This window comes from Myxocyprinus asiaticus, chromosome 26, assembly GCF_019703515.2.
Source record: "Myxocyprinus asiaticus isolate MX2 ecotype Aquarium Trade chromosome 26, UBuf_Myxa_2, whole genome shotgun sequence".
Classification (NCBI taxonomy): Eukaryota; Metazoa; Chordata; class Actinopteri; order Cypriniformes; family Catostomidae; genus Myxocyprinus; species Myxocyprinus asiaticus.
Window position 1 is genome coordinate 21,391,580 of NC_059369.1, and position 18,437 is coordinate 21,410,016.

Genomic DNA, 18,437 nt, shown 5'->3' on the forward strand with positions numbered 1-18,437 from the left:
ACTCATGACCCCTGGGCAGATCGAGCTCCTGTCAGACGCCCCACTTTCCCTGGACCAGAAAGAACAGCAGTAGAATAGAGAAATGAAAGCACAGTTAACTTGTTTTGTCAAATCATAATGTCTGTTTTCATATGCAGAAAGGAATTGTAAAGTGAGGGACTTCATTAGCTAAGTGGCTGTGGTTTTCTGTAAGCCAGTTGTCGTGCTGAATGTCTTTGAGGTGAGCAGATCTGTGTGTGTGTGTATGTTCTGGAAAGGAGAGGTCAAAGAATAAAGCGCAGGTTTATAGAAAAGCAGTGTAATCCGCTTTCTCTCTCCAGGGTAGGGCCCTCCGTGTACGTGTGCTTTTAGTTAAACAGGCCCAGTGTGTGTGTGTGTGTGGATCTTTACTCACACTAAGTTTGAAAGTCACTTTGGACTGTTTGTCAGCTGACCTTTGGGAATCAGAAATCATTACTAGAGCTTGTCAACATTAAAGAGTGGTGTTGGAGACCATATTGTCCCGACTGCCTCTAACCCAGCAACATGCAAGTGTCTTATTTAGTTTAGGGATGGGTCATGATGCTTGACTAGTCGTCCAAGAACTGACTAGTCAATTAGTGAGGTTGACTAGTTTATCTTGATTTTTCTTAATTATATTCTCCTTCTTATATCTCTTATATATTCTGTTTTGACTTTTTTTTTTTTTTTTTATATTTGCGGCAGTGTTTTAATTTGCGTTCAGAAGGATGTAGTTGGCCGTTTTGTTGCATCATATGTTTTTCAGTGTCCCACCACATCATAGTCCAACTTTGAAACACAAGTCTCATGACTCTGCTTTGTGTTCCATTCTGTTATGCTCCATCTAGATGTTTTTTAACACAAGAACGCAACCTATGTAAACACTCCCTAAGGAACATATCCAATTAGAGTCAAGTGAACCTCAGACCAACCTTAGACAACCCACTAACTAGATGATTTTGAATATGTGTAGTTTTGCAAATTCCTGATTCCACTTGTTTTCCTTCGCCCACTGACTATTCATATTTTTTTCATTCTTTCTCTTTCCACCCCACACCTTCTTCCATATTCACTGTATGCTCTATTCATCCCTTCTGTATCTCCACCCCTCTGATCTAATCATTAGTTCTTCTTGCCTGGTCCATCCCTCTTGTCTGCCTTCCACTCCCTCCTTGTGGATTCGTTCTCCTTCTTTCTTTCACCTTTATGGAGTTGTTTGGCTACACCACGTTTACCTCTTTTAAACTTTAACACTATTCCTGTGTGGCTCATGAATAAGTAAGCGGATGCCTTCTCCACCAGGGATGCTCAATAATTCATGTGTGTGTCTCCACACACAGCAAACTTAAGTTTACTGAAAAAAAAAAAAAAAACAACAAAAAAAAAAAACACACGAACGGAATTTAAAAACGTGAGGAAAGAGGAATGATTTATTGATAAATATCACAAGGTCTGGTGGGGATGCTTTCGTCTGCCTGCTGCCTCTGTCTCTCCCTCCAACTCCTCCTGTCATCCCTCACTCTCTGAAAAAGAGAGTTTGAGATCTTTTCATTTGAGAACCCCCCCCCCCCCACCCTTCCTCAGTGCCGAAACATTGTCTCAAACCCAAAAATGTCATTATTTTTCTTCTCTCTCTCTTTCCCAAAGCGTGAAAGTTGATTTCACAGCAGATTCTCCGTACACATTTGGGTTAAGCACTCTGGCCATTAGTTTTAACTACTCTTTTCCTCTGTCCTTCCCACAGTGTTCGTTCAAGCCAATAAGCTGCAGCAGCACATCTTTGCCGTCCACGGGCAAGAGGACAAGATCTATGACTGCTCCCAGTGTCCACAGAAGTTCTTCTTCCAAACTGAGCTTCAGGTTTGTAATGCAGAACCACACGACAGTTCACAGCATACCAAAGGGTGTCAATATTCATGGCTTTCTAGAATATATGCAAACAGGGTCCGGAAATTGATTTTTCACACATGCGAATGAATTTAAAAATATACTTGCCATTAATATTTCTTGCCATGTACTGCATTTGTCCCTATACCAATGGAATTACTTATTTATTTGTTCTTGCTTGTTTGTGACAAATAGCACAAGTCATTGTGTCACTCGAGGTGAGGTTCACTAGACAAAGTGAAACTGGACCTGTCACAAAACATGAAATCACTGTGAAATTCTTTTTTATATTTTAATTTCAGTGCCTTATAAAAGTTGATAGAAGATGTGTGAATCATGACAGATTTTGTTTTAGCATGTGAGAAGAAAGAGAATGTAGTGTGATACGAAATACATGAATCTAGATTAGCTGTGTAGAAAACTGGTTGCCTGGGACAATGGTTAAAACCACTGATTTGTGGTAATTAAACAGAAAAATTTGACTGCAGAAAGTCATGATTGACCAGTCAGAATCAAGAACCATTTTGTAGTAGCAAAATGTGAATCCACTTTGTGAGGTTTCATAGTGGGACTCTGTCGATCTCAGTTAGCCATGATAGATACAGATGTGACACAGATCACAGCTAATAAGGAATTTAAAGGAGAAAACAAGGTGCATCCTCAAGCCAGTAACGATTAGACCCATTACACTGCAAATCAATCATACCACCTTCTGTGACTGCTGGAACTCACATTCACACACACACAAGCACACACACACCTATTCTAAAAACACTCACTCTCATTCACATATACAATGCATATCCAAAAACAGACTTTCATTCATAAACATTCTGTGCTCACACAAGTACATACTTGCTGTATGGTAGACTGTACAATAATCACAGTTCAGATGCTCTAGAGCAGTTGTACAGAAAACTGTGGTCTGTACAATTGATCTGAAGTCTGACAGGTAATCAAAAGGGGTTTGGCTACTGTAACAATGTAACACTCTTTGTCCACTTAACATTATTCCTCTCCAGCTTTTTTTCTCTCCTTCCCTTTTGCTTCCTCACTCTCTCTCTCTTTACTTTTTGTCCATTTTTTGTCTCTCTTTCAGTCTCTTCTGTTCTCTCTCGATCTCTCTTTCTTTTCTGAAGCCTATATCTCAGTTCCCTCAGGGAGGCCTTTAACCCATCCACTTAGAGACTGACACACACACACACTGACTTTACTAAGTGAGCACTGCCACACACATTTATAAAATGTATATACATTTTCTTTAAAATTCTTGTTTTATGGTACCCAAAGTCCTTTTTTTTTTAAATTCTCCATAGTGACTGTATGCCTCAAGGTGTGTTCACACTGTTAGCGATTTAATCGCTGGTGATCGGCAAATTGCTGTAGGTATTCCTACTTGACTACAGTATCCAAATACATTACAAGGCAGATCACATGAGCTCCATTCAGTGCACTCCCATTGGTTGAAGCATTGCATCACTGCTCATTTGCATAAAGTTAAACTGTTCAACTTTGTTGCTTTTTCAATGGCCGTTCATTTTGCCTCAAATCTTGGTCAGGAAATGACCTCTGGTTGCTTGTTGCTGCTAAATGCTGTCACTGTGTACTGTATGCACCTTAAAGATTAAGTCTTTAATTTTTTGTACAGTATGTTAAAATACTTTTACATCTCGGATCCCAGCTTAATATGCAGAGACAACTAAGTCATTGGTAGGTGGATTCCAGGTTCTGGAAACCTGTTTGAAAACATCAGACAATCATTATTTTTACTGTTCTGTTTGAAGTTTCTGGAGACCCAGAAAATACACACTTCAACTTTAAGGAATAATTTTTCCCTTCATTGATGTTGCTGGATACCACATATGGTTCTTCATTTGGCAGGAGTTTTGTATCTTTATTGCCCAACAAAAAGAGGTTTTTGTATAGAGATACAGACATTCTGGTAGCTGTGATTTGGTTGTAAGCACTGCTGTATGTTCCTGACCTGTGGTAATGATACCCAGAGGATACAGTCATGGCAGAGCAGTGTGACACATCTGCTGACTCAAGTTTAGCTGGAGATATCACAGAGCTGTGAGGTGAAAAATAGTATCAATTTAAGCACCAATTCAAATGCAGACATCTCAGCCTAGCCTACGGGTCCGGCAGGATTTAAATCACACACACAGACACGCACACACATATGCCCTCCCACACAGTCCGTTTTTAAGGACTAAAACTAAATGTGCTGGTTTGAAAAAGTTACTGGTAACTGATTGAGTTGATTCACCTTTAGGGACTTGTCTTTAGTAATGCAAACTTACACTCTGACATAGGGCTGTACAATTAAACAAAAACTAATCATGATTACGATTATGGCTGCCACGATTATGTAATCATGAAAACTGATGATTACAGAGTTCAGTTTTATTTAGTATTCTAACCAGTCACACTTGAGCAATGAAACAGCAATGGCCAATCCGAGATGCTTAAATTAGTCCTCCGTACCATCAGTAGGGATGGACGATACTACTTGTTTTCTTTTCAATCAGATACCAATAATTTCAAGTCCAATATTGTCTATACCGATACCAATACTTCTATTAAATAGATTTTTTTGCGATTTCTTGGGATAAAATGGGTAATTTAAAATATAATTTTTAGTCATATTTCAAGTCATTATTTTATTTTTATTTTTTTTTATATTTGTGAGCCTAAACAGATTATTAGACTTCTGTTTTGTATACCCTTACAAAAATTAACCATGGTTTCACTACACTAACTAGATTAACCATGGTATTTAGTTGAACCATAGTTACCAAACAATTAACCATTGTTACTACTACAGTATTACTGTGGTAAAACCATGGTTTCATCCCAAAAAATAAAACATGGTTACCACAATATTACTTTAGTAAAACCATGGTTAACTTTTTTTTAATTACTTATTAACAACAATTACACACAATTATAAGAAATAAGAAATGTCACCTTTAGTTATTTTGTTATTTTAGCGTGAATTTACTCCAGAACTGTTTCTCAGATTTTTTTATCATTACCTCTACATCCCTCTTGTTTGAACGAGCCTTGTGATGGCACAAGCGCTTGTCTGCTTGTGTCTTTCAGCATGCATGTTAAGATGAGAGGAAGAAGAAATAGTTCCCATCCTGCACAAGTATTTGCTAATTTAGCCTAATCCTTTTTATACCACTTTGAAGCTTATGATTATTGTTCATGTTCATGGTAACCAAATAATAAAATCCCTAGTTTAAAAAAGTTTTTTTAGAATCTATATTTTTGTGAGAGGATCGATATTTTTGATACAACATCAGTATCGGAAGTATCGATATTTTAGGATCGATCCGCCCATCCCTACCGATCAGTAATGACAACTGATCCTAGTGTGCAAGTTTTAAATAGTTTGACGCTCAGATGCTTGCTTTATATTTCACCTCTGTTCGCGGTGGCACACGAAAATTAAGTAAGGAATAAATAGATATAGATATTTCAGATAATATAGAAACTGTTGAATTGATCAAGTATATTTAACTTTGATACTGCTCAAGCCTTTGTTGCTAGTTTGAAAACGTCACATTAGAACTAGCAACGGAAGATGCGGCATTGGAGTAATGAGGTAGTGTGTGTGTGTGTATGCGTGCATGAGCGAAAGAGAGGGGGAGGGGTAGTGCTGTGCTTTCTATTTATTAGTAACGAAACGAGTCACAATGTGTGTGTTTTTATCTGTGTGAGCGCGTGTAAGTGCGGGGGAGACGAGGGAGCTTTTCAACCGAAATTGAAATAAATGTAGAATATTATAGACGTTGTTTGACGTTCTTAACCGATTTACTTCAACCAATGTCTTTATTTATATGGTTATTTTGCTGTGGTAGCATGTACGGTGTGTGTGGGTGAGACAAGAGCAAAAGAGAGGGAGCCTAAGGACACTTTTCAAATGAAATAGAAATAAATGTAGGATATTATAGATATTGTTTGTCATTCTTTTTTTTTTCTTCACCCAATTTGGAATGCCCAATTCCCAGTGCGCTTTTAAGTCCTCGTGGTCGCGTAGTGATTTGCCTCAATCCGGGTGGTGGAGGATGAATCCCAGTTGCCTCCACATCTGAGACCATCAACCTGCACATCTTATTACGTGGCTTGTTGAGCGCGTTGCCACAGAGACATAGCACGTGTGGAGGCATCCGCGCTCAACTCACCACGCGCCCCACCGAGAACGAACCACATTATAGTGACCATGAGGAGGTTACCCCATGTGACTCTACCCTCCCTAGCAACCGGGCCAATATTGTTGCTTAGGAGACCTGGCTGGAGTCACTCAGCACGCCCTGGGATTCGAACTAGTGAACTCCAGGGGTGGTAGCCAGCGTCTTTTACCACAGAGCTACCCAGGCCCCCTTGTTTGTCATTCTTATCCGATTTACTTAACCAATGTCTTTGTTTTATTTGGTTATTTTGTTGTGGTAGCCTGTACGGCTCTTTGAAATAAATTAAATAATTTGGCGTAGTGATATAGAACCGTTATGTGATCAAGACCTGGTACTACTTCATAGCTGTGCATTTACTTGAAAAATAATTGCACACTTTAGAACGTCTGTCAGCCAATCAGAATCAAGCATTCAACAGACCCTTGGTATAATACTGAAGAAATTTCACCTGACTCTCTAAAAGAAGCTGTAGAACAAAAGTGAAAAGCACTTTGGAATTATTTTGGATTCATTGCATATTGTGCCACTCGCTTGCAACACAGATGGAAAATACACTGCAAACGAGCAATGCAACAAAACTATAATGCTCCCATTCTAATCAAGGCATAGATGTAGTGTGTGTAAATACTTCATTTACTATGCTGATTAGACAGCTTTGTTTTAAATGAGAGCATTCATAAGAGTGCAGAACTCTGTTCGGATCATCAGTGAGCTTACGCTAAACTGCGGGGCTCAAACAGTATAAACCGGCTGTGAATGACAGCTTCAGTCATTGTAATGGGAGAGTTTGTCACGTTGCGTGATTTCTGTGTACATTTTAGTAAAAAATTATGTTTTCTTTTGTCATGTTAATAAGTAGGTCAATGTGAATTTAATATATAGCAATAAAGTTATTCAGCTTAACTGTTCTAAGGTTGTTTTGGAGGTGTTGCCAACACAAAGAATATGGCATGAATGGCATATTTCACGAATCACCGTCATTATCATCATGTCTCTTCTAATAAAACCCATTTGCCCTGCAGCTGCTATTGGTAGATTTAAAATGATCACAAATCACACAAACTCTGATCCCAAAGGCAGTGCAACCACTGAGACCAAATATGATCTAACGATGATCTTTATGAACAAGATTACTATTAAAGATCTAAAAGGATAAATGGGCACCCGTATCGCCACCACTGCACTTACTGAATGCAGTAAGTAACTTGGTAAATTTAAATCGGCTGTTAATAAGTTTGAATATTGAATATGTCATATTATTTACTGTACGTGGACCAATAATTTAAGCAGTAATTTAGCAATAATTTAATTTAGTCTGTACCATAGATATCCATTTAAAATAACTTTTATTAGGCCTAAAATTAACAAACATTATTACAAAATGTAATGCTTAAAAGAAAGATTTCACCATTGAAATCTGCACTCTGAAGAACCGCAGGGCTGCCTACTTTGGGACATCACTGTTATTTAACCATTTTATCAACATTAATAATTGTAATTACAATATCAATAATCTACAATTATGATTTTTGTCATAATCGTGCTGCCCTACTCCGACAATATCGGCACTGTTTTCATAGCTACCTCTTCTGGTATTTGGCAATTGTGTGATATGTGTATCAAGACTGTAACCAAATATTCAGGATTGGCGAGGACCAAATGTAGAGTCATCAATTGAGAAACCCATATCAGTTGACCACTAAATCTTCACCCTACTCAATGTCTATGGCTATGTAATGTTTGCACATTTAGACATGATGCTCATATGGGTAATGTGTTCGAATTTGGCTTGCAAGATTTCCCAATCGTGTTCCCCCTCTAGTCCCATGCAAAGTGGTAAAAAGGCCAAACATGAAATAAAGTGACTGCTAAGAACACAACAATATGTCAATGCACCATTGGTAGGTCAGTGCCAGGAGCTGTTTGATCTCTCTCTCTCTCTCTCTCTCTCTCTCTCTCTCTTTTTCTCACTCTTTCTGTCTATCTTGCTCTGTGCTGATTATGGGGCAGACAGATTGAGTAGGGGCATGGCTGTGAATAACTCAGCCCACAGTGGCTGCCACAGGCCACTGGGGTCAGCTGCATCCTGCCTTACCCCAACTTACATTCATCTTCCTGAGCTATGGGCCACCATCCCTGCAGCTCCCTCCAGTGACTGCCTATCTTGCCTGGCTCTGTTTGTGTATGTTGGTGGGTGGGTCTATATAAGTACCAGGGTGTGAGGTTAATAGCTAACTCATATCTGTGACTTAATAATTTGGGGGCTTGTAGGGGTGTGACCTAAATCTCCTGCATGGCTCAAACACCCCACCTCTCAATGTGCCCCCCAACACCCAACCGTGGTGTGACAATGATATAAGGCCGGCGGCGCTGGGCATATGGCCGGTCAGTCCATTTAGCAGCAGGGGGAGCACTGGACCCTGTCGGTCACTGTCTGCCTCACCCTGAGGCCGGCCAACCGAGATACTTTCACCAGCCCATGGCTCAGCGGGCACACCACCCCTTACCATCACTCTATCCACTCACACCCCCTGCATCCAGTTTAGGCCCACCTGAGTGGTTACGGAAGTGAGAAATAGAGCAGTCAGATGGACTTTCAGGTGGACAGGTAAATAATTACAGTAGGCATTTTCAGCAAAAGCCAGCCTGACTCTAGTCTCAGCCTTAGGCCACATCCACACTAATCCGTTTTCATTTAAAAACTCTGTTTTCAGTTTCCTAACGTCATCGTCAAGTATGCGGTAATGGAGAGCGTTTTCGAACACTCCATTTTTGGTGGGGGAATTGCCATTCTAGTGTGGATGAGGGGCTTTAAATGTGGATTAAAACAAATTAGTGTGGACATTGCCTTGGACAACAAGCCCACGAAGCGGCCGCAGTCTTTTCACTGACCGTCTGATGCTTATTGCACACAGAACTGAAAGTATTTCCTCGATGTAACAAGCTCTAATCTAATTGGCTTTACACTATGTCTGAGAGTAAGGACAATATAGGTTCATTTATCAGTCCACTAGAAAACAGTTATGTTTACAATGTACCAGCATCATACAAAGAGTGCTCTTGAGGTAGCTGTTCTTGAAGTTGGTGTGCTCTTGGTAATGCAAAATAGTTTGTACTTATTACTTAGTACAAACTATTATTTGGATAGGCTGAAATTCTGATCACAGAGTCTGTGTTTTCAATGTAACGGTTAGTAGAAACTGCTGAACCATTATTCCTATTAATTTTATTTGTGCCAGCCTATTATTGTGGTTTTATACAAACCTGCCAATAAAAGCATGTAAAACCAAAATGAACTGTGGTTGGTTGCTTTACATCTTGGTCAGTCTCTTCCTGTCTTAGTGTGTGGTTCTTGGCCAGAATAAGCTGCAATGCGGACCAGACCTTTTGCCGTTTATTTCAAGATCTGGCTATGTCATGATCCCAGCTCAGTGATCAATCCATTCCTTAGGCCTAACCTATTCCTGGTTTTACCATGCACCTGGCCAGGTGAACTGAGACTTGATTGTGTGTATGTGTTAACAAGACTGAATGGATGGAAGACTATGGCCTAGCCGCCCTACCCAGCATGCCCTCCCAGTGTGGCCACACTCAGGACCACTCTGCCTTAATCCTCACCTTCCCATGAGCCAGTGCAAGACATGTTACTGCATCATCCCCTCTCCCTAATGGCAAACTTTGCTTGCATCCTTTATCTTCTCTCTAATTCTTCCTCACTTTTGCACTCCCACCAACTCCCTTCCTCAAACTGTTTCCAACTCTCTCTCTGTGTCTTATTCTCTTTTTTATGTCTCTCATTCTTTCTCCCTTTCCCATTTTCTTTTTTTCTTGCTCCCAGAAGAGCCAGCCCCCATGCATATTTTAGCCCCTCTGTGTTGCCCCCACCCACCCCGCTTTCTCCATCTCCCTCTCTCCTTTCTGCCACTCCCTTGTGCCCCATAAATAGTGCAGATGTAAGCTGGTAAATAAGTGATGCTTCGCCCCGATCAGCGCAGCTAGACCTACTCCGCTGGATTCTAACTCCTTTGTTAGAAACTTCAGAGACTTTTTGTGAGTGTGTGTAGATTTTCTTTCAGTTGTTATTTTGTTTCCCCAGGTGAACCCCTTACCGCCCACCCTTCGACCCTTCCATAGGCACTGCTGTCACTCTCTGACAGCGCGTCTTGTTTTTACAATTTGATTGAGCCCTCCAGGCGGCACTGCTTTTCCCCCACGCGCTGTATCCCTTCCCCGCTGGTATGCGTGTGTGCACGTGGGTGTACGGTGTTTCCTTTAGGGCTATTTAATATTTAACCATGCTCAGCAGTTTGGATGTATGTGTATATGAATTAGGAAGAGGGGAAGAGGGGCTTAGCGCTTGTTTGTTTGTTGATGTCTCCTTGTCCCCCCCTCCCCCCCCGACATTGCGAAAGTGTTGAATATTTGAGGGCTGCGAGTTCACATACAATGCTGAGTGAAGTGATGTAAGTGGGCGGTGTTTATCAGGGCGTACATGTACACACACTCGCTGTCTCACACACTTTCCATTTTTCACAGAGCTGAAGGAAAAAAACTCTTGAACTACCATTCGTACTCTTGGAGATGAGGCAGACAGTTTCTCTCAGCCTTAAAAGTGTACAAACATTGGAAAGTGACAACGATGAATTATTAGTGGTGCTTGTTAAGACACGTATCATTATTACTATTATTAAACTTTCAATTAGTGTGGTTTGTTAAAGAGATGTGTGCTATTACTTTTCTATCCAATTGGATATACCATAAAACAGGCAGAAAATTCCATAGACTTACATTAAAGAAGAGACAGGATCCACATCTTAGAACTAGAATGACACAATGATTTTGATTGGGTCTCTTTTGACTTGGGTCATTATGCAATTACCTATCAATACCATAGCAACCACTCAGGAAACCCTAGCAACCACTCTGAACACCATAGCAACCACATTGCAAAGTGTTTAAAACCTCTCAGAACAATTTTGCAACTGTATAGCAATGCCCTGGCAACCATCCACAACATCCTAGCACGTGGTGACGCACAAACTTTTTTCTTCAAAAAAATGAACATTCTTTTTGCCTATTTAACCCAGATGTAAAATAAATGAGTTATAAAAATGTAGAAGCATCAAAGAGTTTCAAAGCATCTGGTCTATTATTTGTGTCATAACAGATTCATAATGTTGATGGAGAATTCATCTGGTGTGCTTTGAATCTGGTTTTGTGTGCTGTAGATATTGATATAGGTTTCTATTGTTGATGCTCAATTTTATTAGTGCCTGCTTGCGTGTGTGTGTCTGTCCCAGCTGCACTTGCGTCTGGAGTGGCAGTGTACATTATTAGAGTGGGGATCTGGGGGGCTCTCTTCAGAGCTTTAACCCCAACACACACACACACACACACACACACACACACACACACACACATATGCGCCTACAGCTCCTCAAAGCCACCTCACCTGCTACTGATTTGCTGGCTGGTTGAGGGGTTGTCAATGGACTGCAGTATAGTATCTCCAGCTAAAGCTATGTGGACTGTGTTTAGAATAGCTCACTCTCAAAGACCATGACATCTTGTACTGCTGCCACAAAGAAACAGGTGCGACTTGTGGAATTCTGTTGGGGTCGTGGACATAAAGAGTTTTGGACCGTGGATCTCTCTGATGACTTAAAGTGCTGTGATATGATCTGCTAATGTTGAGAACAGGACAAATAGCTGGAACTTTGCCAAGAGTTGATAATGAGCGTGAACTAATGAAACCATTCACTAATAGATTCAGTCATCTAAATGTGTGCCATTCGTAATGTGTTTTTTGAGGAACTTGAAACAGTGCAGACAATAAAGCCACACTCACACTAATAGATTTTCGTTTGAAAATGCATTAATTCTGCTATGTTTATGCCTCTCATTTACACTAGAATGGCATTTTCCTTCACCAAAAACTGAGCATTTCGAAAACACTCTCCATTAGCGCATACTTTGGAAAACAATGTTCATAGGAAATTAATTACATTTGGTAGGATTGTTTAGTCCAAACACAAGTTTGATTCTACAACCTTCCCCCTGCCCCTGTTGGTTTCTTTTTGCTTTATACCTCTGCAAAGTTACTACCTAGTATGAGATGACGCCAGCTTCACAGTTTTATTGATATTTTTGTCCCTTTGAATTTACCATCAAAACTTAAAGCACACAAATCGGCACTTGCGCTCAATTGTTGTGGATGCATCGCAAGAGATGCAAAGAATGTAAGGTGCTCTAAGAAGGCAATTTATTTAAATATGAGAAATGCATTAAACTATTGAAGATAGCATGGAAGATACAAATTATCAATAGTGGTTTAATTCCATGATTTAGGGCAGATTACTATCTTACCAACTGTGAACTGTAACAGAATTCACATGACTGGGTACCACCTCAACCAAACAAACCAGATCAAACAAACAAACCTTACTCTGGTGTCAAAGGTCTTGTGTCTGCATAAAAAGTTCTAAAAGCCTTTCACATAGTCTCAAATAGTGTACGGGCATGAAAAATTGGTAAAAAGTGAACGTTTTTTTTTTCAGACCGAGGAACGGACCCACACAGAGGCACAAGTGTTGTTCACTCTAGTGCACATAATGGCACCAAATTAGTCAAAAAAAAAAAACACCAATATATGTGACCTGTGTTGTGTTTTCCATGTGCACTGTGCATGTTTGTGATGATGCAGCTTATACAGAAATAGACCAGTGCTGCGGGGGGCACTGGGAACAATCGCATTCAGATTCAGACCTCAGCAAACGTGCCCAGTATGAAAACCACCCTAATTTGAAAGCACCCAAAGATCATGGCATATGAAATGTGAGCGTAATAAGGAGTACACTGTGGTGTTATGGACTTACACACATATCCACACACGTTTTCAATGGACATTTTCCAGGCGGTGGGTGGCTAGTAGGCGCTCAAGTAAACTAGAATCGGAGGGGACATGTTTAAGTTGTTTACCTGTTTGCATTTGTTTTGTTATTCTGCCCTTGCTGAGAGAGAGATTCAAACAAAGTTCTAACCTGGTGAATTCAAATCAAAAACTCTCACCATGGGGCAGCATTAATCTTCAGAGTAAATCAACACATTCACATTCATTTATTTCAACATGGGACACCGGTTCGAGCCACATCCGTGCACGCAATGTGTTTATGTTGATATCAAAATGCAGTAAATGCCTTTTTGCAAATTTTTTCACAAACATACCCACACTCCTGATTCTGTCACGAAATACCCCTGCTTGGAACAATCTATAAAGTCGAGAAAAGAAGGGAGGAGGGAGAGTGAACTTCAGCGGGCTAGCACATAGGGAGATATGATGTCTGCTCTAAATTAAATAATTTGAGGACTGGCATGAGAGAGGGGGGAGAGAGAGAGACAGGGAGTGGGCAGGGAAAAAAGAAAGAATGAAGAAATAAAGAGAGAGATGTCCACTGGGATCACTATAAAGCATTTTCTCATTTGTCTCTCATGGTAGCCTGTTCCTTTAACATAGACAGAGAGAGGGATATGGTGAGACACAACATGAGAGAGAGCAAGAGAAAAAGAGCTGAAATTAAAATGTGAAGAAAACAGAAGAAGGGGTGTGTGGGTACGGCTCATGCCCCAGTCAGAGATGACAGTTGAGCAGGGTTGTGCTGTGGCGCTACAGCTCCGCGCTGCATGGCGTGTGTTGTTGTCTCGTGTGCGGATTGCCAGCTCGGGACTGGAACTGTCGTAGCTGTGACAGTGACGTATGAGTCTAAGCGCTGTCAGTGAGATGACTCTCACTGCTCGACACTCTCAACGCTTGAAGCACACGTGCACGCTCGCACACTGAGCACAACTGTGATTTAGAGGGATTTGGGAACTGTGGATACTTCACTCTGTTTGTCTTGCTCATTAACATAGCATAACAGATGAGAAGACTTTATCTCAAGATGTGACACTGGAACCACACTCGTTGAACCTCAAAATATAGCAATTGTGGAAGTGTTATGATGGTATTGGTGTTATGATGGTCTTAATTCAACTTGGAAATTGGTAGTGGCATCTGGAAAGAAATATCTCACACTGGATTAGAAAGGAGAGCAATCTGATTAGTCCCATCAATCTCAAGTAGTAGAGAAAGCTCTGGTGATACAATTAAGTGGGAATTGAGGCTGTATTGCTTCCCATTAATGACTTGGACTAATGTTCTGTCAACGGACTTGCCATTGAATAGCAGGGGTTAAGTAGTTTTATGATCACAAAAAATATTATGTTGCTCTATAAAGAATAATGTTTGTCTTGTGATCTTTAATAACTAGACTGAACAGAGATCAAAGAGTCGCATGTATTCACATACCCTTCAAATTCAACATGTAATGAAGTTCGCAAACCATTTTCAAAGATGAAAAGTAAGAGTGCTTGGTAAGTCATTTCAGAGGTGGAGCAAGTTACAGCTTTTTTTAGTTTATATATTTTATTTTTTTATTTTTTTTATAATGTGCGCCAATGAACTGAGAACAATTAAAATGAATAGGGTGAATACTGATTTTATGTTGACTTTCATAATATGTGACAGGGGACATATTATGAAAAGCAGGATTTTTCTTGCTCTTTTGAAATTTTTTAAAGTTCTATGTAAACAGACTCTAATGTTCAATGCAAAGCTTATTCCCCTGCCCACCAAGACCATTAATAAAAAACTACAATGTGAAAAAGGATAATTCAGAATGTTACAGTTATCATGTATATTAACATTTGACCACCCACATTCACACAACACCTATTTAGCAATAGACCCGTCCTGATGAACAACTCCGTCAAGTACTCTGGTAGGCGGAGATTAGCCTATCAAGACAGATTCCATTTATATTTAGGAGTCTTAAAGGTACAGTAGCAAAAGAGTCCAACAGTGCCAGCCCACTTTTTCAGCCGTCTTGGTTCAGGAAGTAATTTACCCATTCATTTTTAACATAGGAATTTTATAAAATCCTTCATATAAAAAAAGATATAAGACATGAACCAAACCAACCATCTCCGAGGTGAATAACAACATTACAAACTGTGATTTGAAGCAAAAAATTATTATAAAATTGGATAAAAAGACAAAGGTGCATGTTTGTGTACTGAAGTTGAAAATGTGGAACGATGACTTCAGCAGAAGTACATTCTATTGATCACCAACCTTGGAGTACATGGTAGGTCTGTCTTTAAAGGTTTATAAGTTATTAAATATCTATTTGCCTATGGAGAAAATTAATGGGATTTTTACTACTGAAACCTGACTGTTGCACTCTATAAAAACTTGTGTATGTCTAGAGTTAGAGAGAACACATGAAGTGGTCATGTGAAACAAAATTGCAGCTGTTTTTGTAATGAGAAACCTTGACTAACATTATAAGTGGACTTTAGGGAATTTTTTTTTCTTTTAGAATATGGCCCCTTATAAGTTGTCTGCTCTCTCCTTTCTCTTTCTGTGTTTCGCTCTCAACACACACACTGGTAGAGGTCTCTTTCAACCTGACGCTTTCGTTCAGCAGTTGGAACACTATAAATCACAGTTCTGTCAGCACACCTCACACACTCTCCTATTCTCTTTTTCTCCTCTTGCTCACTCTCACTCTCCCCGCCAGGCTCACATATCGTTGTGACAACAAAGTGTTGACGTTGACTGGCTGTAGATAACACACTAGCCCTCTCAACATGTCTCTGCACGCTGCATCGTTCGCCGCGTATTGTGTTTCCTCTCTTTTAGTTTAAGGCTGCTTTGGAGTCAAAACCGCCTCCCTGAGGGAAAACGGGGGTTTTAGTGAGGCTATGGCATGGAAAGAGTGTGTGTACTGTGAGTGCATCTCTGAGTGGCAGAACACGGCCCGCCTAGCGTAGCGTAGCCTAGTGTTAGCCTAGCGCAGTACTATCGCCCATGACACGGCTCTGCTGAGGCCACAGAGCTCATCTAGCATTCGAAACTTCCACACTTCACAGATCTCATAACAGCACAACTGTGTCCATGTCTGTCTGTGTGTGAGTGCATGCATGCATGTGTTGTTTTTTTTTTATATGGAGTCTGTGTGTGTATGTACTGTATGTGGCCTTGTTTGATGCCTGCAGAATGTGTACAGTTTTATATTAGAGACTGCCTACAGTACAAGTTTACTTTTTAACCCTCACAAAAATTAACCTTGCAAACCATATAAGTTATTGCAAAAATACCACAGTTAATACAATAAAACTGTGATAATTTGGTATTAAAGAAATTTTGAAGAACCAAAATGACAAAGATTCTCAAATCAACATGAAACAGCATTCACAACCCATTTTTCTTAAGTGGAACAGGATATCCAGTGAAATAAAAATGAACACTTGATTTTATCCATCAGAAAAAGAAGAGCTTGTCAGAGCGAACGACCATAACCCCACCCCCCCCCCCACCCCCCCTCCGGTTATGGTCGTTCGCTCTGACAAGCTCTGCAGGAAGCAGATTCCATAGGAATCAATGGGAGATTGCCGTGAACAGCGCGGTTTTTGGCAAAATATTCTCTTAAACGGAATGGATAATATTATTACGTGGGCTGGAATGAAGAATGACATTGTAAAGCATATTTATCTAACATTATTTGTAAAATAAATTAAATTACACAATAATTTAATTGAAAACTGTGCAGAGTGTGAAAACCATCATCACAGTCACATAAAAAGAGGTGGGTAGTAACACGTTACATTTACTCCGTTACATTCACTTGAGTACAGTTTTGGAGAAAATTTACTTTTAAGAGTAGGTTTAGTAGTGGGTACTTTTTACTCAAGTAAATTTCTGATGAAATTTCTTACTTTTCGTTTCAATGGGCAGCGTTCCTTTCATTACATTATTGGTTTTAATTATGTAATTATGTATAAAAAATGTATTAATAATAATAATTTATTGAGAGATTTTTTTAATGGGACTTTAACGATAATGGAACTTCACAGCTGCGCTCTGCCATTGGAGTCCACCACTGCAGCAGCAGCAAGCGCTCAAAATAAACACTTTCTTTCGTCACGCAATGCCTTCATTTTACACCAAGATAAGTGGATATTTCAAGATTAGAATTGCAGCTCCAACTTCAGAAAACTCATTGTGGTGAGTTTTGGCGATTGTGATTACGTGAGCTTGTCTGTGTTGTGGTGATGGTCATTTTCAGAGTGATTCTGTAACTATGGATTCTTATGACCTCAGTTTCACACTATAAATGTTTATATCAGTGCTGAAATATATCAGTGCCTACTGTATTAATCCATGTAAACATCCGCGTTAAGTGTAAATGCCTTCTCCTCTGCCTATTGCATTTGTGCGTAACTACTGGAGAGCATCTCTGTGTGTACACACTGCACAGCAACTTTGTTACGCACGCTTTTCTTATGGACAAAGGAGAACAAGCTCTGAACTTAAGCCTAACACGCTTCCAAATACAGAGACAAGGTACAGTTTACCCTTACTGTACAGAACTAATTATCTAAATTATTTCTACACTGAAAATACTGTAACTACACTGAACTAATACATACAGTACTTTAAAAAGCTGTGAAATAGTGGCGGTAGCCATCAATAAAGCATGATCTTGCTTGTTTTTATTCAGCATTATATATGATTGGGCCTGTGGAATATTGTTCAATTTTTCACCATAATAATAACTAGAAACTGATTTCAAAAGAAAGCCATACAGGTTTGGAACAACAGGAGGGTGAATGATGAAAGAATTTCACATAAGAATAATAATTATTATAAAATTGTTATTATTATTATTATTCTGTAATACATGTTAAATGTGTATTATGTAATGGAATATTGGAGATTAAACGTCCATTTTGTTACATATGAAAGTAAATATTTACTCGCTACTTGAATATTCTTTTAATTGGATACTTTTTTTACTCTTATTCAAGTAATTATTAACATCACTACTTTTACTTCTACTTGAGTCATTTTACTTTTACTTGAGTTGAGTTTTTGGCTACTATACCCACCTCTTCTTGATAGCGATTACAATCATCATAACATTAGTGTTAGTGAATAGATCTGCTTATAATATCTCATAACACACTCACCATGACACTGTGAACTCTTTATTTACAATCACCTTTACTAAGAACTGAATCAATACATTAATTAATGATAAGTTGTTAGATTTAATTTACCTTGGAGGAAATGTAGGTGTTCTCGCTGATGTCATTTGGGAATGAGGAATGACACACTTCCAAGGCATGCTCTTCTCAATATTTATTTAAAGATTTTTTTTTAAAAGAAAGAAAAAACAGTACGTGTATCATAAATTCCAGCTTAAAACGACTTAAACACACATTATTCCCATAGGCTCTCATTGTAAA

The 18,437-nt window shown here is 39.5% G+C and overlaps 1 protein-coding gene across 4 annotated transcripts in view; it reads left to right on the forward strand.

The window, feature by feature from the left end:
- Positions 1–18,437, forward strand: part of LOC127417404 (zinc finger protein 423-like) — a 207,034-nt gene that overhangs the window by 169,945 nt on the left and 18,652 nt on the right. For all 4 annotated transcript variants that reach the window (XM_051657436.1, XM_051657437.1, XM_051657438.1 and 1 more), the window contains one exon: positions 1,745–1,860. In XM_051657436.1, coding sequence (XP_051513396.1) covers positions 1,745–1,860 — 116 coding nt within the window. The remainder of the gene's footprint in view (positions 1–1,744; positions 1,861–18,437) is intronic.